Raw genomic sequence first — 19,780 nt, 5'->3', positions numbered from 1 at the left:
GGCTAACAAAGCACATCCCCAAATGGACCCTTCCATTTGCCCTAAACCTAACTCACATTAAAGACAACTACTGCAGAGGCATAAAACATCAGTAAATATTGACTGAGATCCCAATCGTGGCAAAGAACCAGGCTTTACAAGGCAGCTGGCTGGGTGGCTAATTGTGAACACGTGAAGAGGAAGGGCATGGGAAATGGTGAATAATACCACAATAAATAAAGCAAATTAATTACAAAGGTGAGCTCATTTCCAATTTTTCTATTAGGCAAAATCACCTTAACTTTCATGCAAATAAAAACCTGACTGGAGATGCACTGACTTCCAGCCATGCTTTGGTGAACTTTTCATTCAACCTACCAGCATTTGGGTTGTTGTTGGCTGTAGCCAGGGAGCCAGTGTTGTTTCGGATGAGATTGTCCTGGGTCGATGGAAGGCCTGAAGCTGACCATGCGAGAGGACTGTATCCTGAAAGACTCAGCTGCTGGTGGTACTGTTGTGAAGGTGGAGGTGGAAGTGGTGATGGATGGCTGACAGCGGTATTTTGACCAGAAAATGAATTCTCTCTAACCGGCCTGATAGTTGAAGCATTCTGTGAGGTAAACATTTGTTGCCCATATGGATCACCAGGTGGCAGAGAGGGATATGAAACACTAGGATACACAGCATTAGAAACAGTTGACACAGCATAGTGACCACAAGTAGAGGGAAATCCCTGAGAAACAGCCGAAGAGTTGGCAGAGTACATGGCTGGACTACTGAAGTGATTCACAAAAGAGGAGTATGGCTGGGAGGCACTCGTATGCAAATGGGATGCTGATGACGCGGCACCTTGGAAATATCCTGGAGTGGATCCCACAATGTGAGGGGCAGGAGGACCCCTGCCATAGATCTGCTGTGCTCCTGACTGTTGGTTTGCTGTGTTAGGAGTCACCACATTTTGTGTTGGTATCGTATAGACACCAGAGTAGTAATCACCACACTGGCTATCCGATGGCAATGAGGTCATTTTCCCAGGTCCTTGAGAGTAATGTCCTGAGGGAGCATTACAGTTTTGAGGATGCAATCCATACCCAGATGGAACCTGCATTTGATTCTGTGCTGGACCTGAAAAAGAAAAGCAAATAGTCACAGGGATTGGTAAGGAGACAACTAATTTTTAAGCACAGTTCCCACCTGCTGTCTAATTAATTTACGTCTTCACAATCCCAAATTGTTACAAAAGACATGTACTGTTATAGGCCCACTGTGATAGCTAGCCTCCAAGACAGCTTCCAAAGGTCCCTACCTCCCAGTAGTCACACCCTCCCACAATGCAGCAGAATTGGTCTGCATGACCAGTAGCACATAGCAAAGGTAATGATATATATCACTTCCAAGATTTGCCCAGTCTTGGGTGCTGGCTCTTTTAGATCACTCAGTCTGGGAGAACAAATTGCCAAATTGTGAAGAGCTCCAAGCAGTGAGGAACAGAACTCCCTGGCCAAAGAGAAACTGAGGCCTTCCAACAACCACATGAATGAGCTTGGAAGCAGATCATTCATACCTAGTAGAGTCTTGAGATGACTATAGCTCCAGCTGTCAGCTTGACTACAATCTTGTGAGACCTTAAGCCAGAACCGCCCACCTAGGCCATTCCCAAAATCCCCTCCCTCAGAAACTATGAGATTAAGTATTTGTTGTTTTAAATTGCTAAGTTTTGGGGTATCTTGTTATGCAGCAATTGCTAATTAACATACCCAGCATGGAAGAAGTTCAAACCTTTTTATTAGCTTTTTAAAAAAAGAACTATAAAAGTAACAATATAATCAGTGTAAAAAAAAAATCAAACAATAAAAAATATAAAGTAAAAAGTACAAGTCCCCTCTCTCCCTCTGATATCCCACTTCCCAAATGCAGCTACAGCTAATAAGGTTTCTTGTGTATCCTTTGTATATATACATGTATATGTAATGTATATATAAGCACATATATATATTTAAACTCACAAAGATCATACTACAGTTCTGCACTTGCTTTAACTTAATATACCCTAGATATCATTCCGTGTTAGCATAAATAAATCTTTATTCCTCTAAAAAAATCTACAATATTTCATGTAGACATATGACATTATTTACTAAATCCCCACTGATGAGTATTTATTTCAGAGTGAACTAATTTATATTTATGAGGTCAACGTCTGTGATGAATCTGTAGGTCAAGTTCCTAGAAGTAAAACTGAAGGTTCAAAGGGTTTGTGCTTTTAAAATCAAACATTATTGCCAAATATCTCTTCAATAATGTCTATCAATTTATACACCTCCCATCAATAACACTTAAGAATGCCTCATCTTCCCAACACCAAGTAACATTTTAATCTTTGCCAATCTGATAAATGAAAAACATTTTAGTTTGCAGTACTTGACTTGATGCTGAGAATCTTCAAATATTTCTTAGACATTGGTTGGGTGTCTCCCTCTGTTATTTGCCCTTTCTCTACAGGGTTTTGTTTCCCTTAATGACTTACAAATGTTCTTGTATATTAAGAAATTTAACCTTATTTTTATATGATGTATATATTTTTCCCCACACTACTGTTTGTCTTTTGACTTTGTTCACGTTATCTTTTGCTCTAGTTTCTCAATTATTATGCTTGATAATGCTCAATTTCATGCTTGATAAATTTTAAAATCATTCTTAGTAGAACCCTCCCCATTCCACTATAATTCCACTTTTATATTTTTATATCTTTGATCACTACAGAAGATACTTATTTTATCAATATCATTAAAAGTAATATTAATCATAACATTAATTGTATTAATAGTTTATTAAACATTTTACACTATTCACCACTCACTGTTCTAAATGCTTTACATATATTAATTTCTTTAATCTTCCTCATAGCCTCTAGAAGTAAATAGTGTCATGTACCCACTTTATAGATAAGATAAATGAGGCACAGATATTAAGTCATTTAATACAGTCACGATCTTAGGAAGTAACTGGGCTGAGATTTGAATCAAGTAATCTGGCTAACGTCCATATTTTTAAACAATGATCTGCTGCCCCTCACTACACTAATATCCAGCTGGCTTTCTTTAGCCCAGCAAATATTGGTCAACTGTCCAAAACAATGGAATTCTAGCCTCAGTTCCAACTAAGGGCAAACTTTATCCTAGAATCTAATTTTCCTATTTTGTGGAGGAAATAGGTATCTGTGCCATACTCAAATAAAAGGATAACAAAAACAAATATTCACAAGCTGTTTCAAGTTCAGTAACACCAAGGAAGTGCCACTGTATTCCTTGCCATAATAAATACAAAAATATATATGAATAAAGCTTTACATTTCCTTATTCTGTTTTCAATTTCTACTAAATAATATAGCGGAAACTTGATCTTTGATCATGTAAATACATATTCTACTGCAGCACAAAGATAACTTACACAATCAAGCTGTAAGGAAAGAATAACATCCACACTATTCTAAGAAGTATACAGAGAACCAAAACTCAGATAAAACTGTTTTACTAGGTATCTAATTTACTCTTCTTACAGGATATTTTACATGGTCATGGTTCACCTGAAAGAATTTACTTACTTAAAAGGAAAAAAGTCTAATAGGAATCTTTCATTAACATGGCAAAAAATGTTCTCCCTCCCCCACTTAAAATATATAAAAAGATGGATTTGCTACTCTTCACTACAGTCTCAGAAAATTCTACTGGTATGAATTTATCAATCAAGAGAAGATCCAAGTCAGAGCTGGATAAATCCGTTTAGGTATCTTCCCACTTAATGAATTAGTTGGCTCATCCATGCTACATGATCTGAAAATAGGGAAATAATCATCGCATCCAAGTTACTCAAATGTCATTCTTCTAAAAAGAACAGAAATGTTGTATCGGCTGAAATTTACCAGAAGCAAATTACCCATCAGAGGAAGCCTATTCTCAGTCCATCAAGAAAAAAAGGTATTACTTTAGGAGGAGTGGGTGGGTGTGGGGGTGGGGTGGAAGGGGGGATAGCTAATTATATGTCAATGCTTACCATTCCTTACTCTTTATCAATATCTAAATGTTCCAAAAGCATGAAGATCTGAAAATAACTTCATCAAAAATGATAAATGAATCAAGCACGACTCCTTTGAAAGCAAACTGTTTCCACTTAAATATTTTAAATCAATTTTTAAAAGCCTGCACTGAAAAGTATATATAAACATAAGATTCAATTTGAATTGAAAGAAAATACTATCTAGAACAAGTAAAAAAAAAAAAAAAACTTTAAAATTTTTGTCTTACTGTGACCTAACAAGAAATGCATTTTCTTTTCTTCAACTTTAAAATGTATTGGATAACTCTCTTAATTTTCCCTCAGGATATAATACCAAACTAATATTGAAGTTCTGCTTCTTGTGCATATACTAAAACCTGAGCTTGGCAAATATTACAAATGAATAGTTTTTTTTTACAATTCTGTAAATTATGGGAATTTTACTATTAGCATTTTCATTTGTCTATGTTTCCTATAATTTCCTGAACAACTGTGGCAGTTTTAAAACATGGCCTCCAAATTCTTTGGTACTCTGCTGATTAAAGGTGGAGGTCTATGTCTACTCCCCTTGAGTTCAATGAGCAGGTTGTAACAGTTGTCACCAATAAAGAATGGCAGAGGCAAAGCTGTGGGACTTCCCAGGCTCCATCACAAGCAACTCAGCTCCTACATTGTTTAAAGAACATCTGCATGTGGATCCCTGAGCAGCCACCTAAGAAGTCCAATTACTCCACAGCTGCCATGGTCTGAGGAAGCCAAACCACATGGCGAGGTTATGGGTAGGTGCTCTGGTCTGAAATCAGAGTCTTTGATACTAGTCCAGGTGCCAGACATGTGAATAAATGAGCCTTCCAGATCATTCCAACCTCCAGCCACTGAATCACCTTTGAATCTTCTCAGCTAAGACCCTAGACCTCCTAGAGGAGAGAAAAGCCATCTCTGCTGTGCCTTGTCCAAATTCTTTATCAACAGAATCTGTGAGCATAATAAAATGGTTGTTTTAAAACATCAAGTTTTGGAGTAATTTGTTATGTAGCAATAGCAACAGAAACAGCAATTAATTACTATCTTTAAAAATTCAAAACCCAGATTCTAAAACTCAAATACATCCACTTTTACCTAACATAAAGATGTATTATATTCTTGAAAGTCTAGACATCAGTTTCAATTCTTACAATACATGTTATATTCAAGGAAGTTAAATATAATACATAAATATACACATGTGTGTGTGTATATATGCATGTATATATGCAGAATGCACTACATTGTCCTATTCTATTAGAAAAATAGCTCCTTCCTAGAATATTATATCTGAGAGCTGCATATCATAAGTAAAATATGGGGGGGGAAAGTTGAAAGATGCACTAGAAAAGAATAAAAGAAAAAAGACAGAGCTGAAAATTGGGTCTATCATGAGAGATAAAAACAACTGGAATCATACACATGTGCTACAGACCTGCACTTTCCAACAGGGTAGCCATTAGCCACAAGTGGCTATTGAGCACTTGAAATAAGGCTAATCTAAATTGAGAAGTGCTATAAGTATAAAACATATTGGGTTGTCGGAAAAGTCATGATGTATTTTGTCTGTTTTTCAAAGGTCATTTATTTATATAGAGAACAAAGATCAATCAGTGATATATTGCCCATTTTGTTCGATAACTTTTTGCCATCTTTCAGTGTGCTTCATAATTCCTCAGTCATAGAAGGACCTGTCTTTATTTGTGAAAAACTGAACACGGTGCTGATTTACAGCCTCATCTGAACTGAACGTTATACCATGCAAGGGGTTTTGAAGAGAGCGAAACAAGTGGAAGTCTGATGGCGCAAGGTCAGGCAAATATGGTGGGTGTGGCAACACATCCCATCCAAGCTCCAATCATTTTTGACGGTTGATCAAACTTGTGTGTGGTCTCACGTTGCTGAGCTCGAACACAGCTCCCTTTACAATTAACAAGCTCTGGGCATTTCTGGATGATGGATTCATTCAAACTGTCCAATTGCCAACAGTACACATTCGAATTGATTGTTTGGTTCCTTGGTAGGAGCTCAAAAAACACGACACCTTTAAAATAGCCCCACACTAAGTACATAACCTTCCTCTGATGAATGTCTACTTTCAATGTCCTTTAAGACAATTCATCATGTCAGGACCAAGACAGTTTGTGTACCACATTGTTGTAAATAATCCACTTCTCATCACGTTATCAGTTGCTTCAAAAAATGATCATTTTCCTCACGTTTAATGAGCATACTGCAGATGTTTATACGCACTGTCAAATGAACTTCTTTGAGTTCATGCAGAACCCAAATATTGAGCTTGCTTACATATCCCAGCTTCTTCAGGTGGTCATGAATGCTTGAATGATGGATGTTCAATGTTTCTGCAATCTCTCATGTCATGTAACGTGGGTTCGACTCGATCAATGCCTTTATTTTGTCGTCATCAACCTCAGTGGGCCTCCCTGACCAAGGACCGCCGCTGAGATAAATATCACCAGCACGGAATTTCATGAACCATTGTTAGCACTGACGTTCTTGTAGAGCATTGTCACCGTCAACTTTATGTAACTTTTCACAAGCTTGATGCACGTTCTTCCCTTTATGGAAGTAAAGCAGTAAAATATGGCAAAAACACACAGTTTGGTCTTCCGTCTTCAACTTGTTGTAAAATCTCCAAAACTCAACCAAATCGCTCATTTTTTTTTTTTAGAATGAAGCTAGAAATGTCAGCTATCAAATGACATAGCAATAACATAGATGCAAATGGCTCTTGTACTTCCAAAAATGAACTAGCGCCATCTGTCACAAACATGCGTCATACTTTTCCGACAACCCAATGCAATGAGTTTTGAATAAATACTATGAAAAAATTTTAAATATTTCAGCAAATTTTTAATACTGAAAAGTTTAAATATTACTTTGTATATATTGGGATAGCTGGATATATTGAAACTGATTTTACTTGTTTCTTTTTGATATTTTAGTGTGACTTCTAGACAATTTAAAATTACATATGCAGCTTGCCTTAAATTCCTATTGAATGCTACTATAAGATGGAAAAATACAAAAAGATAAAGGGAATTAATGACAGCACATATGGAAATGATTTCAACCTAGGCCAAAATATTTAAAGGAGACATTAGTAGAAACATTAATTACAAAAGCATTTTGAGGTACTGCCAAATTTCATTAATGCTACTAATTTCTAAGAAAAAGGGGACAATAACGCTCTCTAGGGTCTTTCTTTAGATTCAAATGATTCTGCAGCATATATACAAAACAGCTGGTATTTTAATACTTCTAAAATGGACAGCAAACAAAAGTTGTGGAGGAGAGAATAAACTAGTTACATATGTGGATACTCACATTTTTGAAAAATAACTCTATTTTTCTTATTAAAAAGGTGATATAGTCATTGTAAAAACAGGTATAGAAAATTATCAAATAAAAATCATCTAGGGGCCAGCCGAGTGGCTCAGTTGGTTAAGAGCTGGCTTGGGACGCCAGAGGACCCTGGTTCGGATCCCACATATGAGGGCCAGTGACACTGCCCTCTACAGCTAAGATGCTGAACAACAGCTCAACCTGGAGCTGGGCTGCCGCGTAGGCTGCAGTCCCTGTGGCAGTGGGTTGCCATGGGCTACCATGTGTAGCCAGCAGCCAGCGTGAGCGGCCAGCAGCCGCAGTGAGAGGTGGTCCGGAAACCGGCAACTGATCTGCCTCGCCCAGGAAGAGCGCAATGATGGTGCCAACTTGGGCCAGTGAAGCAACGTCCTCCACAACTAGACTGAAGAACAAAAACGACAGCAACTTGTCTGTTCCCCTTCCCCCAATTCCCCAATAAAAATCTTAAAAAAAAAAAAATTCCCTTTCTGTTAAATGTAGACTGGAGTTAAGTGAGTTACTCCTAATAAAAACAGTAGTAAAAGAAAAAAAATAGTAACTTTTCTGGTGGGGGAACCTGCCAGGTAGCTCCTATTAGGAACTGAATGTGTCCCCCCAAAATGTGTATGTTGAAGCCCTAAACCCCAATTTGACGGTATTAAGAGATAGGACCTTTATGGGTAATTAGGTCTAGATTACATCATGAGGGTAGGACCCTCATGATGGAGTTAGTATCCTTATAAAAGAGGAAGAGATCTCTTTTGCCCACATGCATGAACTGAGAAAAGCCACGTGAGAATACAGCGAGAGAAGTCATCTGCGAGCCAGGAAGAGGGTCTTCACCAGAACCCAAACACAATGGCATCCTGATCTCAGACTCTCAGGATCCAAAACTGTGAGAAAATAACATGTCTATAGTGTAAGCCACCCAATCAATGGTATTTTGTCATAGCAGGTCAAGCTAAGACAGCCCCTTGATCACGTGCCCAAGGTTAACATGACTAACAAGAAACCAAGGTGATGTCATGCAACCCTTGATGTGATGCAGTAAGACAGGCACTTCACCTCTGTAGTATTCTCCCTAAAAATTCATAATCCCAGTCTAATCATCAGAAAGCATCAGCAAGCCTAAGTGAGGGGCTGTCTATAAAATAACTAGTACTTCATGTCGCCCCAAACAAAAAAAAGACTAAGAAACTCACAGACCAGAGGAAAATAAAGACACGACAACTAAATGCAACATGATATCCTGGATTGGATCCAGGAAGGGGGAAAAAAGAATTAGTGGAAAAATTAGTGAAATATAAATAAAATCTATAGTTTAGTTAATTGTATATCACCAGTATGAATTTCCCAGTTTTGATAAATATGCCATGGTTTTGTAAGATGTTAAAACATGAGAAGAAGATGCAAGATTTTAGAGGAAGCTGAGTGAGGGTATTGCATTTTCTGTATTGCATCTTTGCATCACTTTTACAAATCTAAAATTATTGCAATGTAAGTTTTTACCAGAAAAGAATGCTGGAAATGAACTACTAAATTAATTGTATGACACAATTTTTTAGACAAATGACTACACCAAACATAGCCACAGTGATTTTCCTAAAAAGCAAATCTGATTGTTACTTCCTTGTTTAAGGCTTTTTAATGGTTTCTCTCGCCATCAGGAAAAAATTCAAATTCTTTAACATGGCCAATAAGAAAATGGAAGGCAGCACAATCCCTTTCCCCATCCCATCTGTCCATGTCCTAATCCCTAGAACCTGTGAATATGTTAGATTACATGGCACAGGGGAGTTAAGGTTGCAGATAGTATTAGGGTTGCTAATCAGCTGACCTTAAAATATGAAGATTAGCCTCAATTATCTAGGTGAGCACAGTGTAATCAAGAGTCCTTAAAAGTGGAAGAAGGGGATGTGACTACAGAAGCCTCCTCAGAGAAATATGTTTCTGGCTTTGAAGTTGGAAAGAGATAGCCAGGAGTCAAGGAATGTGGGTAGCCTCTAAAAGCTGGAAAAGAAAAAGAAATGGATTCTGTCCCATTGCCTCTAGAAGGTGATGGAGCCCTACTGACATTCTGACTTTAGCCCAGTTTGACTTCTAACCCACAGATGGTAAGTTCATGTTGTTTTAAGCCTCCAATTTGTGGTACTGTTACATCAGAAAAGAGAAAATTAATGCAAAAGCCCTTCCCTTCATGATCTGACCCCTACATATCTCCCCTGCTTCATCGCTCACTACTCACAATGATTTTCAACAGGCATGCCCTAGTGTACTGTATACTGCAAGTCCTTCACATGGGTCTACCAAAGTTTGATCAGTAAATGAAATGCAATTTTGCTACAACTAAGGGTGCTTATTGTTATGGTGAAGTGACACTAAATGCTGACCTGGTAAGAAGAGATATAACTTGCCATCAAAACAAAAAAGAAAAAAAGAAGCCACAGCACAATTTTAGGTAAGAGTGTATGCTAGAGCTTTGCCTCAATAAGCCATCAGAGGTTGGTTTGGGCAGGATACAGTTAACCATGTAAAGCTTTCTGAGGGGATCAGTAAATACATGATACTTTCTTGAAACTTACTTTTTTTTTTTTGTAAATACAGGTGCTCAAAGTTTAATTCCTTCAAGAATGCCACCATAAATGTTAGCACTAAAGTAGCCATCAATATGAAAAGGCTGAGAATCACTGTTGCACATACCCTTACCACACTAAATTTTTCTCAAGGCATACTTCACCTCTGACCCTTCACACAGGCTCTTCCCTACACCCGAAGCCTTCAAAAATCCCCTCTTCTTCCTTCATCTAACTAACTCTTACTCATTCTTCAGACCTCAACTCAGCTCTTCCTCTAGAAAATAATTTTCTAACCTATAAGTGAATGCCTGCTTAATGTTGCATCTATAGTATCTTGAACCGCTGTGACAGCACTTTTCACATGAACTGTAAATGACTAATTGCAAACTCTAAGTGAAAAACTTGGGTCTGTTTTCATATGAACCGTAAAGGTCTATCTACTTGCAAAGTCTGTAAGTGAAAAAATTGGGTCTAAATTTGCTCTCAGCTTTATCATATTCGTAAGGCTTAGCATAGTGCCTGGTTCAGAGAAACCATTACTATATTCTGAAAAAAAAGCCTAGTAATAATCCTCACATATTTCTACATCAGGCATTTACCTCATCATAATGTATCAGCAAAGGCTGTAAGATACTTAAAGAGAAAGAATACAAACCTTTAAGAGTTTCCACTATGAAAAGTAATTTATGCCTAGTACAAGAACAAATAGAGACAGAGGTCTGATATTTTTTTTTTTTTTACTTTGGCATTTTACACATTATACTCTGTTCAAGTATAAAAAATCTGAAACAAAAGAAAACAAAAAAAATCTCTATTTCATTATATCTAAGGTGTTTTGATGCTGTCACTTTTTAAAAATCTTATCACAGGTATTAGTTTCCTACTGCTAGTTTGATAAATTACCACAAACTCAGTGGCTTAAAACAACACAAATGTCTTCTTCTTCTACAGTTCTGGAGGTCAAAAGCTCACTGATTTTGGTCACAGTGCCATGGGCAGGGCTAGTTCCTTTTCAAGCTCTTGAGGAAAGAATCCAATTCCTTGCCTTCTCAGCTTCTAGTGGCCACTGCATTCCTAAACTTATGGCCCCTTTGTCCATCTTCAAAGCTCATCACTCCAACCTCTGCGTTCCTGTGGTCACATTACTTTCTCTGGGGGCTGACTCCTCCCATCTCCTTCTAACAAGGACTACTGTGATTTTATCAGACCCACCCAGATCCAGGAGAATCTCCCAACTCAATCACAGCTGCCAAACTTTTAGAGCGATTAGAATGGGGACATATTTAAGGAGGCCATTACTCAAGTGTACATGGCAGGTTTCCACACAATTATATTATGACTTTCAATTCAGTAAAACCACCTTTGAGATTCCACCAATCCTAAAATGCACTCCAATTTCAGAGGTAAAAAATGTTTAAAAAAAAAAAAAAAAAAGGTGTTAGACTCAATGAAGTTAATTACTGCATCCAAACAGCCTAACACAGTGCCTCACAAAAATGCATCAACAAATAAACCACTGAAAAACAGAAAAAAATCAGGTTATATACAATCTCTGAAAGAATTTTTAATTCTTAGCTTCAGGTAAGGTACAGCTGCATAAAACAGGGAAACAGATTCTAACACCGTATCTGCATACTGGTACCAATCTGACTTAAGAAGCAAACAATAGATTTTTAATGAATAGTCTATTATACTTTCTCAATGGAGCTGTGTGGCTCATCAGCCTGACTGACATCATACACCCCTAAATAGAGACTCTGGTTTTCTATAAGCATGGTGTCCTCCTTGGCAAGACTCAATTATCACAAGATCTACCCAAAGGTTATCTGCCTCAGTGACATAAATCTCCTTCCAGAGCCTAGATTCCCACCAAACAAAACTGATTCTATTCCTGCTTTAAGCAAACCTGACGTGAAAATCAAAATTTACAAAGTACAAAAAATTAATCATTGGCTCTCTTGAAATAAATGAGTTTCCTTACCCAGTCCCCACTTAACAGAAGCAATACAGAGGGTGCCAAAAAAATGTATACACATTTTAAGTAAAACTGTATTAAAATTGTAATACTCAATATATACCAATAACAAAGGGTGAATACAAGTCATGTTTGACTTCTGCAATTATAAGAGGTGCTCAAAGTGGTTACCATCAGCGTCCAGACACTTCTGATTATGGTGAACTACTGCTTGAGCAACGCTGACCAAAGTGTCCACTTGTATACATGTTTTTGGCACCCCTGGTATTTTTAGTATCAAAAACATTTGTTTCATTAGTTTTTTCCTGAATTAAATTTCAATACTTTTTTCAAAAATCAGGTTAAAGGTTTTCATTATTTTCCAAAGAACATCAGGGCAGCAAATTGCAAGCTCCTCTATCCTATACTTAAAGAGACAGAATCAGATCTAAGAATACAATTCATTCATCACTGAACTAGCGAGAAGTACGTCAATATTCAGCCAGTATGCATTTTAACAATCATCCTTGGTAAAATACTGAAATACTTCTGAACCAGTTGGTAAACAGCCACAGCCCTGACCCTGCCTCCCTGGTGTGCCCCACAATGCTGGCCCCTTGCCCCAGGCCCCTAAGGCCTCCTCATGATTTCGGCAACTAAAGGACTAATGCCTGGCATATTACAGGCTTACCGAATCTTGCTCTAGTGTCAAGGCTGGTATCCATTCAGTAGTCAGTGCACATAGTACTGGTTATTCAATATTTTGAAATATACTACCACTGCCAATAAAGTATCAATAATATTGCTAAAATAGATTTTTTTACAAGCATAAAAATATGTACATACACACTGAAGGAAATCTGCAATTAGTTCCAATCACATCTGGATACCCTGGATTATTCTAATGGAAGGCTTGCAGCGGTTCTCAACCTGTGGGTCGCGACCCTTTTGCGGGTCAAATGACCCTTTCACAGGGGTGGCCTAAGACCATCGGAAAACAAAAAGATATTTACATTACGATTCATAACAGTAGCAAAATTACAGTTATAAAGTAGCAATGAAAATAATTTTATGCTTGGGGGTCACCACAACATGAGGAACTGTATTAAGGGGTCACGGCATTAGGAAGGTTGAGAACCGCTGGTTTATAGTCACATAGGCAACTAACTAATCCAGTCACTGCTGGCAGACAAGAGTCTACAGATAGAGCCTATGCAACCATTTGGACAAAATTTCCCTGCGTTAAGTATAGATTTTTCCTGCCACTACATCAGTTGTCCTCTTTGGATGCCATGGTAACAAGGGCTAAGAGTTAAGGGGCCAAAAGAAAACTGATACTGGTTGAGAACCTACTACATGCCAGGGACGGTTTTTCTCTATATAATTTTAGATAATTTTCATAACAATCCGGTGAAGTATCGCTATCGTCATTTTACAAATAAACAGGGCATGAAAGCGCACTACTAATTCATACAAATTCAAATAGCTGGTAAGTAGTGTAGAAGCCAGGCACTGTGGGTTCCAAAGTTCATTTCACAATACTTGTTTCTCAGAAATACTAGGAAAAACAAGTGAGTTAAGACTTGGTTGCCTTGGCCGCCGCCTAGGCAGGGCATTTCACTACTCCCTCTCCCCTCCCTACTTCATTCTGCTTTTGCTTAGTCCCTACTATAAGCAGCTTTCCACACACAATTTTAGAAAACTTGAACCCTATTAAACCCACCTGCTAGCAAGCCAGCAAGCTAGCTGAGGTAGATGGCCTATTAAAGGAAACCTCCCAAGACTTGGATTAGTAGGAGGGATGGATGGAGGGCTGGACAATGTAAGAAAATAACAAAAGACTAAAATGGTCATTGAGCTTTCAATACAAGGAAGGGGTAGGGACAGCTGGCCATACACAGATCCCTTCAGTGGCCAGTCTTAAAAAAGCAATAATAGGAAGCCAAGTTGACTTTTCAACTGAGTGTACCTACTGCATGCTGCCACTGGGAATATGATGAGGCAAAGTCACATGGTTCCTGCCATACAGAGAATTAGATTCTGGTGTTCTGAAGAAAACTGAATGAAAGGGCACTCATTTGCTAAGCACCTCATTTTGCTATGCACCAGGTCCTTCAACTCTTGCGGCGTTAATTGATTTCAAGTTTTTTCCCCAAAATGTGTCAGAAATCCACAAAAAAACAAAAAGCTGATATTTGGACTATTTTGTGCATTTGATAATAACAATTTGAGCTTTGTACATAAATGACATTACTTTATGTATAAAAATTTCAGATATATTCATTTGAATATAAATTAACGTGGAGGCAAAAGGGTTAAAAATAGTACCTCATTTAATGTAATCCTCTCAACAACCCTACCAGGAAGGTATTATTATCCCCTGAAGCTCAGAGATGCCAAATGATTTCTCTACAAAACCTCAGGCTGTATTAAAGCCTACAACGTTTTCACTAGCCCACACCTTCTGACAATTTTGAGTATGCTTGGCCTATTGCAAACAGTGGCTTCCTCGGGGCAGAATATAACATGACCTGCTCTAAACCGCAGTGCTGATTGTGAAGATGCTCTCATTTCTAGGAAAGCCCATTGAAGATTGGCTTAAAATCTATTTCAATGTCTTTAGGCTCTAACACTTCAGGGTTTACAGATGGATTAGAAAGATAAAGTTAGCAGAAAACTTGGATCAGTGGCAATGAATATGGTTTACAAAAATTATTACAGATATAATCTCAGAAACCTGAAGGGAAGGGGGTGGGTGGAAATGAAAGGACACTGCAAATAACTAAAGCAATACGTACAGCAACACAAAATAAAAATTAAACCTAGATGAAAGGCGTTTGTTTATATAGGGGAGTGAATATTTTTTTAAGATCCTTGAGGTATCTATTAATCAACTTAAAAGGAAATTATGTATTCAGATAGTTACATAATACCATGGCAATATCTTCAAGAGAGGACCTGATGCTCTGGTTAGCTATAAAGGAAGACCAGAAACCTGAGACACAGGTGCCACTCTGATCAAAAGGACCTTACTTCAGACACACTATCATTTTAAATTTTGCATGTGCTCTCAAAGCTAAAAGGTTTCCTATATCTGACCAGATAATATTGTTGAGTAAATGGGATGTTTATTTGTATCTTCCATAATGAATTCTAATAATTCCCATTAGTATCTCAACTTTCTCGAATTATTGACAATTAAAATGATAACAGTCAGTAATCACCATTCTTGGAAAAGGAATGTGGAAGGAAGAAAATACATTTTCATTTGGAAAGGAGCACTAATGGTTTCCTAAAAGCAGAATTAAAAGGCAGTGGTTTATTGTTAAACCTGGGTGTCCCCACCCCCTCAAAAAAAATTCTTTTAAGACCCCTTTCAATTCATGTCAATGAGGAGAAATGTTGGAGTTACACTATCATGACCAGGATAATATTTCACTCAATCTTCCCTTGTTTGAGGACTCAGCTTTGGAAGGACTCTCAAAAGGCAGAATAAAAGTTGAAAAATATACAACTAATACTTCATATGGAAATACAAATAAAAGCCCATATTCTGCTCAATGAAAAACTAAAGTATAGAACTACAACTCCAAGGAAGGAAGTTTGAGAGAAATATTTCACAGATTCAAAGAAGTCAACTTCTATCTTCAAATAAGTGGGGGAAAGCATGTTACATTAGCAGTTAAACCTAGAAAACAAGTTAAAGTTATAATGAAGTCTCAGTTTTCTGCCTCTCTATTCTCTACACTTTCCAATGTCAAAGTTTCTAAAAGTGTCTAAAAAGGAACTTCTTAAGGTTTGTTGGTAGATCTGGACTTGGAATTAGGAAGACTGAATTAGACTTCATTTAAATGTTTAATGGATACCTATAATTTGTTTCGGGCCCTGAATATATTGCAGTGAAAGAGAGACAGACAAAACTGCTACCCTCATGAAGCTTACACAGGAATTGGTGAAAACACCCACTAACCTTTCTGGATCATGAGTTCATCTGTAAAATTAGGGAAGTGGACTAAGTGTTTTTCAGACTGTGGTGCAAAAACCCCTGGACCTCCTCCTCTATTTTAACCACAACAGTTCTGCCTTTTATTGCTTTCTCAATCTGGGCTGTATATGCAATTTCCTGTGGGAAAACAAATCTGTTTTCAGAAAAGTCTGATAACCAGTGAACTAAGTGATCAGTAGCTACCATTCCAGTTTTACAATTTTGTTTTCTATGTTTCATACTTCTGACCTATTTCTTTTTCACCATGTCTGAAATTCTACAGAGATATATTAAAAGGCAAACTAGTTTATGTAGAGCAAAAGAATAAACCACAAACACAAATGACTGCTTAATAGTTATCTATAGATGACAATACCATGTAGCAAAAACTTTTTTTTCTAAGATTAGCAAACAAAACACAAACAGATTTGATCTTATTATTTTTCTGCTTAAACTACCTCCTTCTACAACAACAAAAACAAACTGATCCTAGTTCTTTACTTAATTTCCTTAGCATGATATTTAAGGCCTTTCTGCAACCTGGGCCCTTAGAAGTATTCCTTTCAGCGCCAATGCCTTGGGTTTTCCCTACCACCCAACACCGTTTTCTGCCTCTTAAACTGCTTAGTTGCTAAATATGCCTTGCACTTTCATACTTCCTTTTGTTCACGATGTAAACTCTTCATGGAGATTACACTGCCCTCCTACCCCTACCTATCAAATCCCTCAAGGTCAAACTCAACTTGAATGTCACCAAAAAAAAAACCAGGTCAATTTAGGAGAAAGGATTCTGTCTTATCTACTAGGGTAATCTTGAGTACCCAACAGGTGAACAGGCAAAAATGTTGAAATGAATTGATTACCTTAAAGGAAAGTAATAATTATAAATATTAGAAATCAAGCATCATCTATGTTTGGCTTCTAAATATATTAACTGGTTCTTACAGATTTAACATCCTGCTTACAACTGGTATCCTGGTATTCCTTGAACGTTCATAAAATTTGTAAGGCTAAGATAAATATTTGCCACTTTAAAACCTGTTCACTAAGACAATAAGGCATATTCAGGAAGTCGAAAAAAGACACAACCCTTGGACCACATGGGTTTACAATATTATAAAAGGCTTGGGACTGCTTCTTAAATTATCATGTTCCAGCTCCTTCATACACAAAGCTATTTTAAAAACAAAACAAAAATAAGAACTTATGTTAAGTAAGTTTACAAGAAGAAAAAATGCTCACAATTATCTTTATGGATATTCAAGACCGGAGAAAGAAACGTACAACACTGTCCACATTCAAACCCATTAAACGATGACTAATGGAAGCAAAGCACGCAATGTTGACAAGTATGGCTGATCCAAAGGATATTATGGCTAAGCGATCACTTTTGACTTATGAAAATAATTCAACCTCTGACTCTCAGGATAAACAATAAACTTCATGTTTGAAAAAGCATCGGTTGTTGGATCTTGAGATTATTATGCTAAGCAAAATAAGTCAGACAGAAAAAGTCGAGAACCATGACTTCACTCATAGGGTATAAAACTGAAAGCAACAAAGGAACAAGACAAACCAAGAAACAAAAATTCATAGACACAGACAATAGTTTAGTGGTTACCAGAGGGGAGGGGGGATGGTAGAAGAGGGTAAAGAGGTTCAAATATACGGTGATGGAAGGAGAATGGACTCTGGGTGGTGAGCACACAACGTGATACACAGATAATGTATTACAGAATTGTACACTTGAAACCTAAGTTTACTAACCATTGTCACCCCAATAAATTTAATTTAAAAAGACATTTGACAAAAAAAAAAAAAAAAGAAAAAAGAAAAGCATCAGTGGCAAGAATTAGATGTTGGCTGAACTGATTCATAAAGCCCAGCAAATTTTCACTAACAACTTGGATAAAATAGGTCAGCCTGACAATCGTTTTAAGAGTACTGGTGTAGTTTTGTTCCCTTAGAAACACAGGACAGACGTCTTTCTAAAGTTTTCAGTAGATCACTTTGGAGGGTTCTCTTCTGAAATATTATCAAGTCTATAAAGAGAGTTCCCCCTTCATCGGCCCCATCCAAGAACATTCCACATCTCAAGATTAGGGAATGGATATCCTAGAGATGATCATTTTTCACCCGAAACTCCTGCATACTCAAAGCCAAGCGGCTTTCACGTTGCATTGGCTGCTGCCGGCTGGAAGGCCTGGCCTCAAAGCAGGGCCAACTCTGGCACGTTTTTCTATTTCTGAAACTGAAGCTCGGGGGAGGGGGGTGGGGGGGACGGGGCATCCAATCTAAAGGCATTCGTTTAAATCCGTTTGACACCTGCTCCCTTTCAAACACGACGACCAGCGAACCCCAAACCCCCAAACCCTCGTGCAGCAGCCGCAGCAGCAATGACAGATCTCGAGGCTGAATTGGGTCAGGGTTACAGTTACATTTAGGCTGCATATTTACACCCTTTGTCTACAAACTTGAGCACTAACTTCAGTTCCCTTCGAGGCAGCGAGCGTGCTCGCCGGACTGCAGAAATCAAAGCAGTTTTCCTGAGTCGCGAAGGGCACAATGCACCCAGACCGGTGGCCACCCCAGCCTTCCCATACCACGCACTCGGCGGCCTCGGCTCTCGGCCCGGTCTCCCAGGGCGGGGGTCGCTCGGGGCAACTCACCGCGCCCGAGCCAGATCGGAGGGATTGTAAACCGCTCCCGGCTCCTCCTAGCCCCCGGCGGTTTCGGGCCTAGGGTCACATTACGTAAACAGCCCCGGTCCCGGCTTTCTAGGTCGGCTGCCTCCCTTGCTCTGGGAGCCCCTTCCCCAGCACCCCGCTGGCCCGGCCCCGGCGCCCCCACAACCCGCAGCCCAGGCCCCCGACGCCCCCGATCCGGCCCTCCCCGCCCCAGTGATCCGGCCGTGCAGGCCGCCCCGCCGGCCTAGGCCCCGCGCTCCGCCCAACCCCCCGCCTCACCGTTCTGCTGGTGCGGCGCCGGGCCCGGGCCCGCCGCGGCTCCTGAGGCGGTGGCTGCGCCAAGCTTGGGCGGGATGCGGGCGCTGGCGGCCGGATGAGAGGACCCGGCGGGGGCCGACATGACGGCGCTACTGGCGGCGGCGGCTCCGCGGCTGGGAGGTGGGCGGAGGGAAGGGAAGGGAAGGGAAGGCGGGGCTGGAGAGGCGAGAGGAAGAGGAAGGAACGCGCCGGCGTCACGGAGGGAGTCGCCCGGGACCGCGGCTGGGGGCCTCGCGCGGCGCCGCTGAGCCTACCTCGGCCGCCGTAGGCACCGGGACCCTGGCCCACCCGGCCCAGCCCGGCCCCGAACCCCGAGCAGCGAAACTCCCACCAGCCGGCAGCTCCCCGGGAGCGCTGGCCTCGCGCCGCCGCCGCCACGCCCCCTGCAGGCGGGAGCCCGCTAGCCCACGCCCGAGGCGGGGCGGGGCGTGGGCCTCAGCCAGCCCCCGACCGTAAGCACAGAGCTCCGGAGGGGAAGGGGGCTCGGAGCCGGCTCGCCCGGGGCGGAGGCTGGAACGCGCAGCGACCTGGGTCCGCAGTGCTGATAGGGGATCCCACGGCTGCGTGGTGACATCCGGAGCCCAGACCGGACTGACCCCACCCACCCTTACTCGGAAGAAAAACCCTGGGTTTGGTTTTGGTTTTTAATCTTGATTTTTTTCCCCCCCTCTTAATGTTAATTCCAAAGGAAATAGGACATTCAAGCCCTCTATCTGTAGGAAATTATAATTCTGGGTAAAGGAAGAGGAAAAATTTCTCTATGATAAAGACAAGAATCTCCATAAGAATTGCATTATTCAAAACTTTTCCCACTGACTTAAAACTAGGGAGCAAA

The 19,780-nt window shown here is 39.8% G+C and overlaps 1 protein-coding gene across 5 annotated transcripts in view; it reads right to left on the bottom strand.

Annotated features, from left to right (window-relative positions):
* The window catches only part of SEC24B (SEC24 homolog B, COPII component), an 80,957-nt gene extending 61,678 nt beyond the window's left edge, over nucleotides 1-19,279 (bottom strand). For 3 of the 5 annotated variants that reach the window (XM_019636034.1, XM_019636035.1, XM_019636036.1), the window contains exons 1-2: nucleotides 18,907-19,278; nucleotides 358-1,104 (exon numbers count right to left, since the gene is read on the bottom strand). In XM_019636034.1, coding sequence (XP_019491579.1) covers nucleotides 358-1,104; nucleotides 18,907-19,027 — 868 coding nt within the window. In that variant the 5' untranslated portion in view covers nucleotides 19,028-19,278. Of the gene's footprint in view, nucleotides 1-357; nucleotides 1,105-18,906 lie in introns of all 5 variants that reach the window. The other 2 variants (XM_019636032.1, XM_019636033.1) reach the window with 1 other exon arrangement.
* Nucleotides 19,280-19,780: the final 501 nt, after the last annotated feature.

This window comes from Hipposideros armiger, unplaced genomic scaffold (assembly GCF_001890085.2).
Source record: "Hipposideros armiger isolate ML-2016 unplaced genomic scaffold, ASM189008v1 scaffold_26, whole genome shotgun sequence".
In the NCBI taxonomy this organism is placed as follows: Eukaryota; Metazoa; Chordata; class Mammalia; order Chiroptera; family Hipposideridae; genus Hipposideros; species Hipposideros armiger.
Note: the sequence above shows the minus strand (reverse complement) of the source record. Positions and strands in the feature narration are given on the sequence as shown.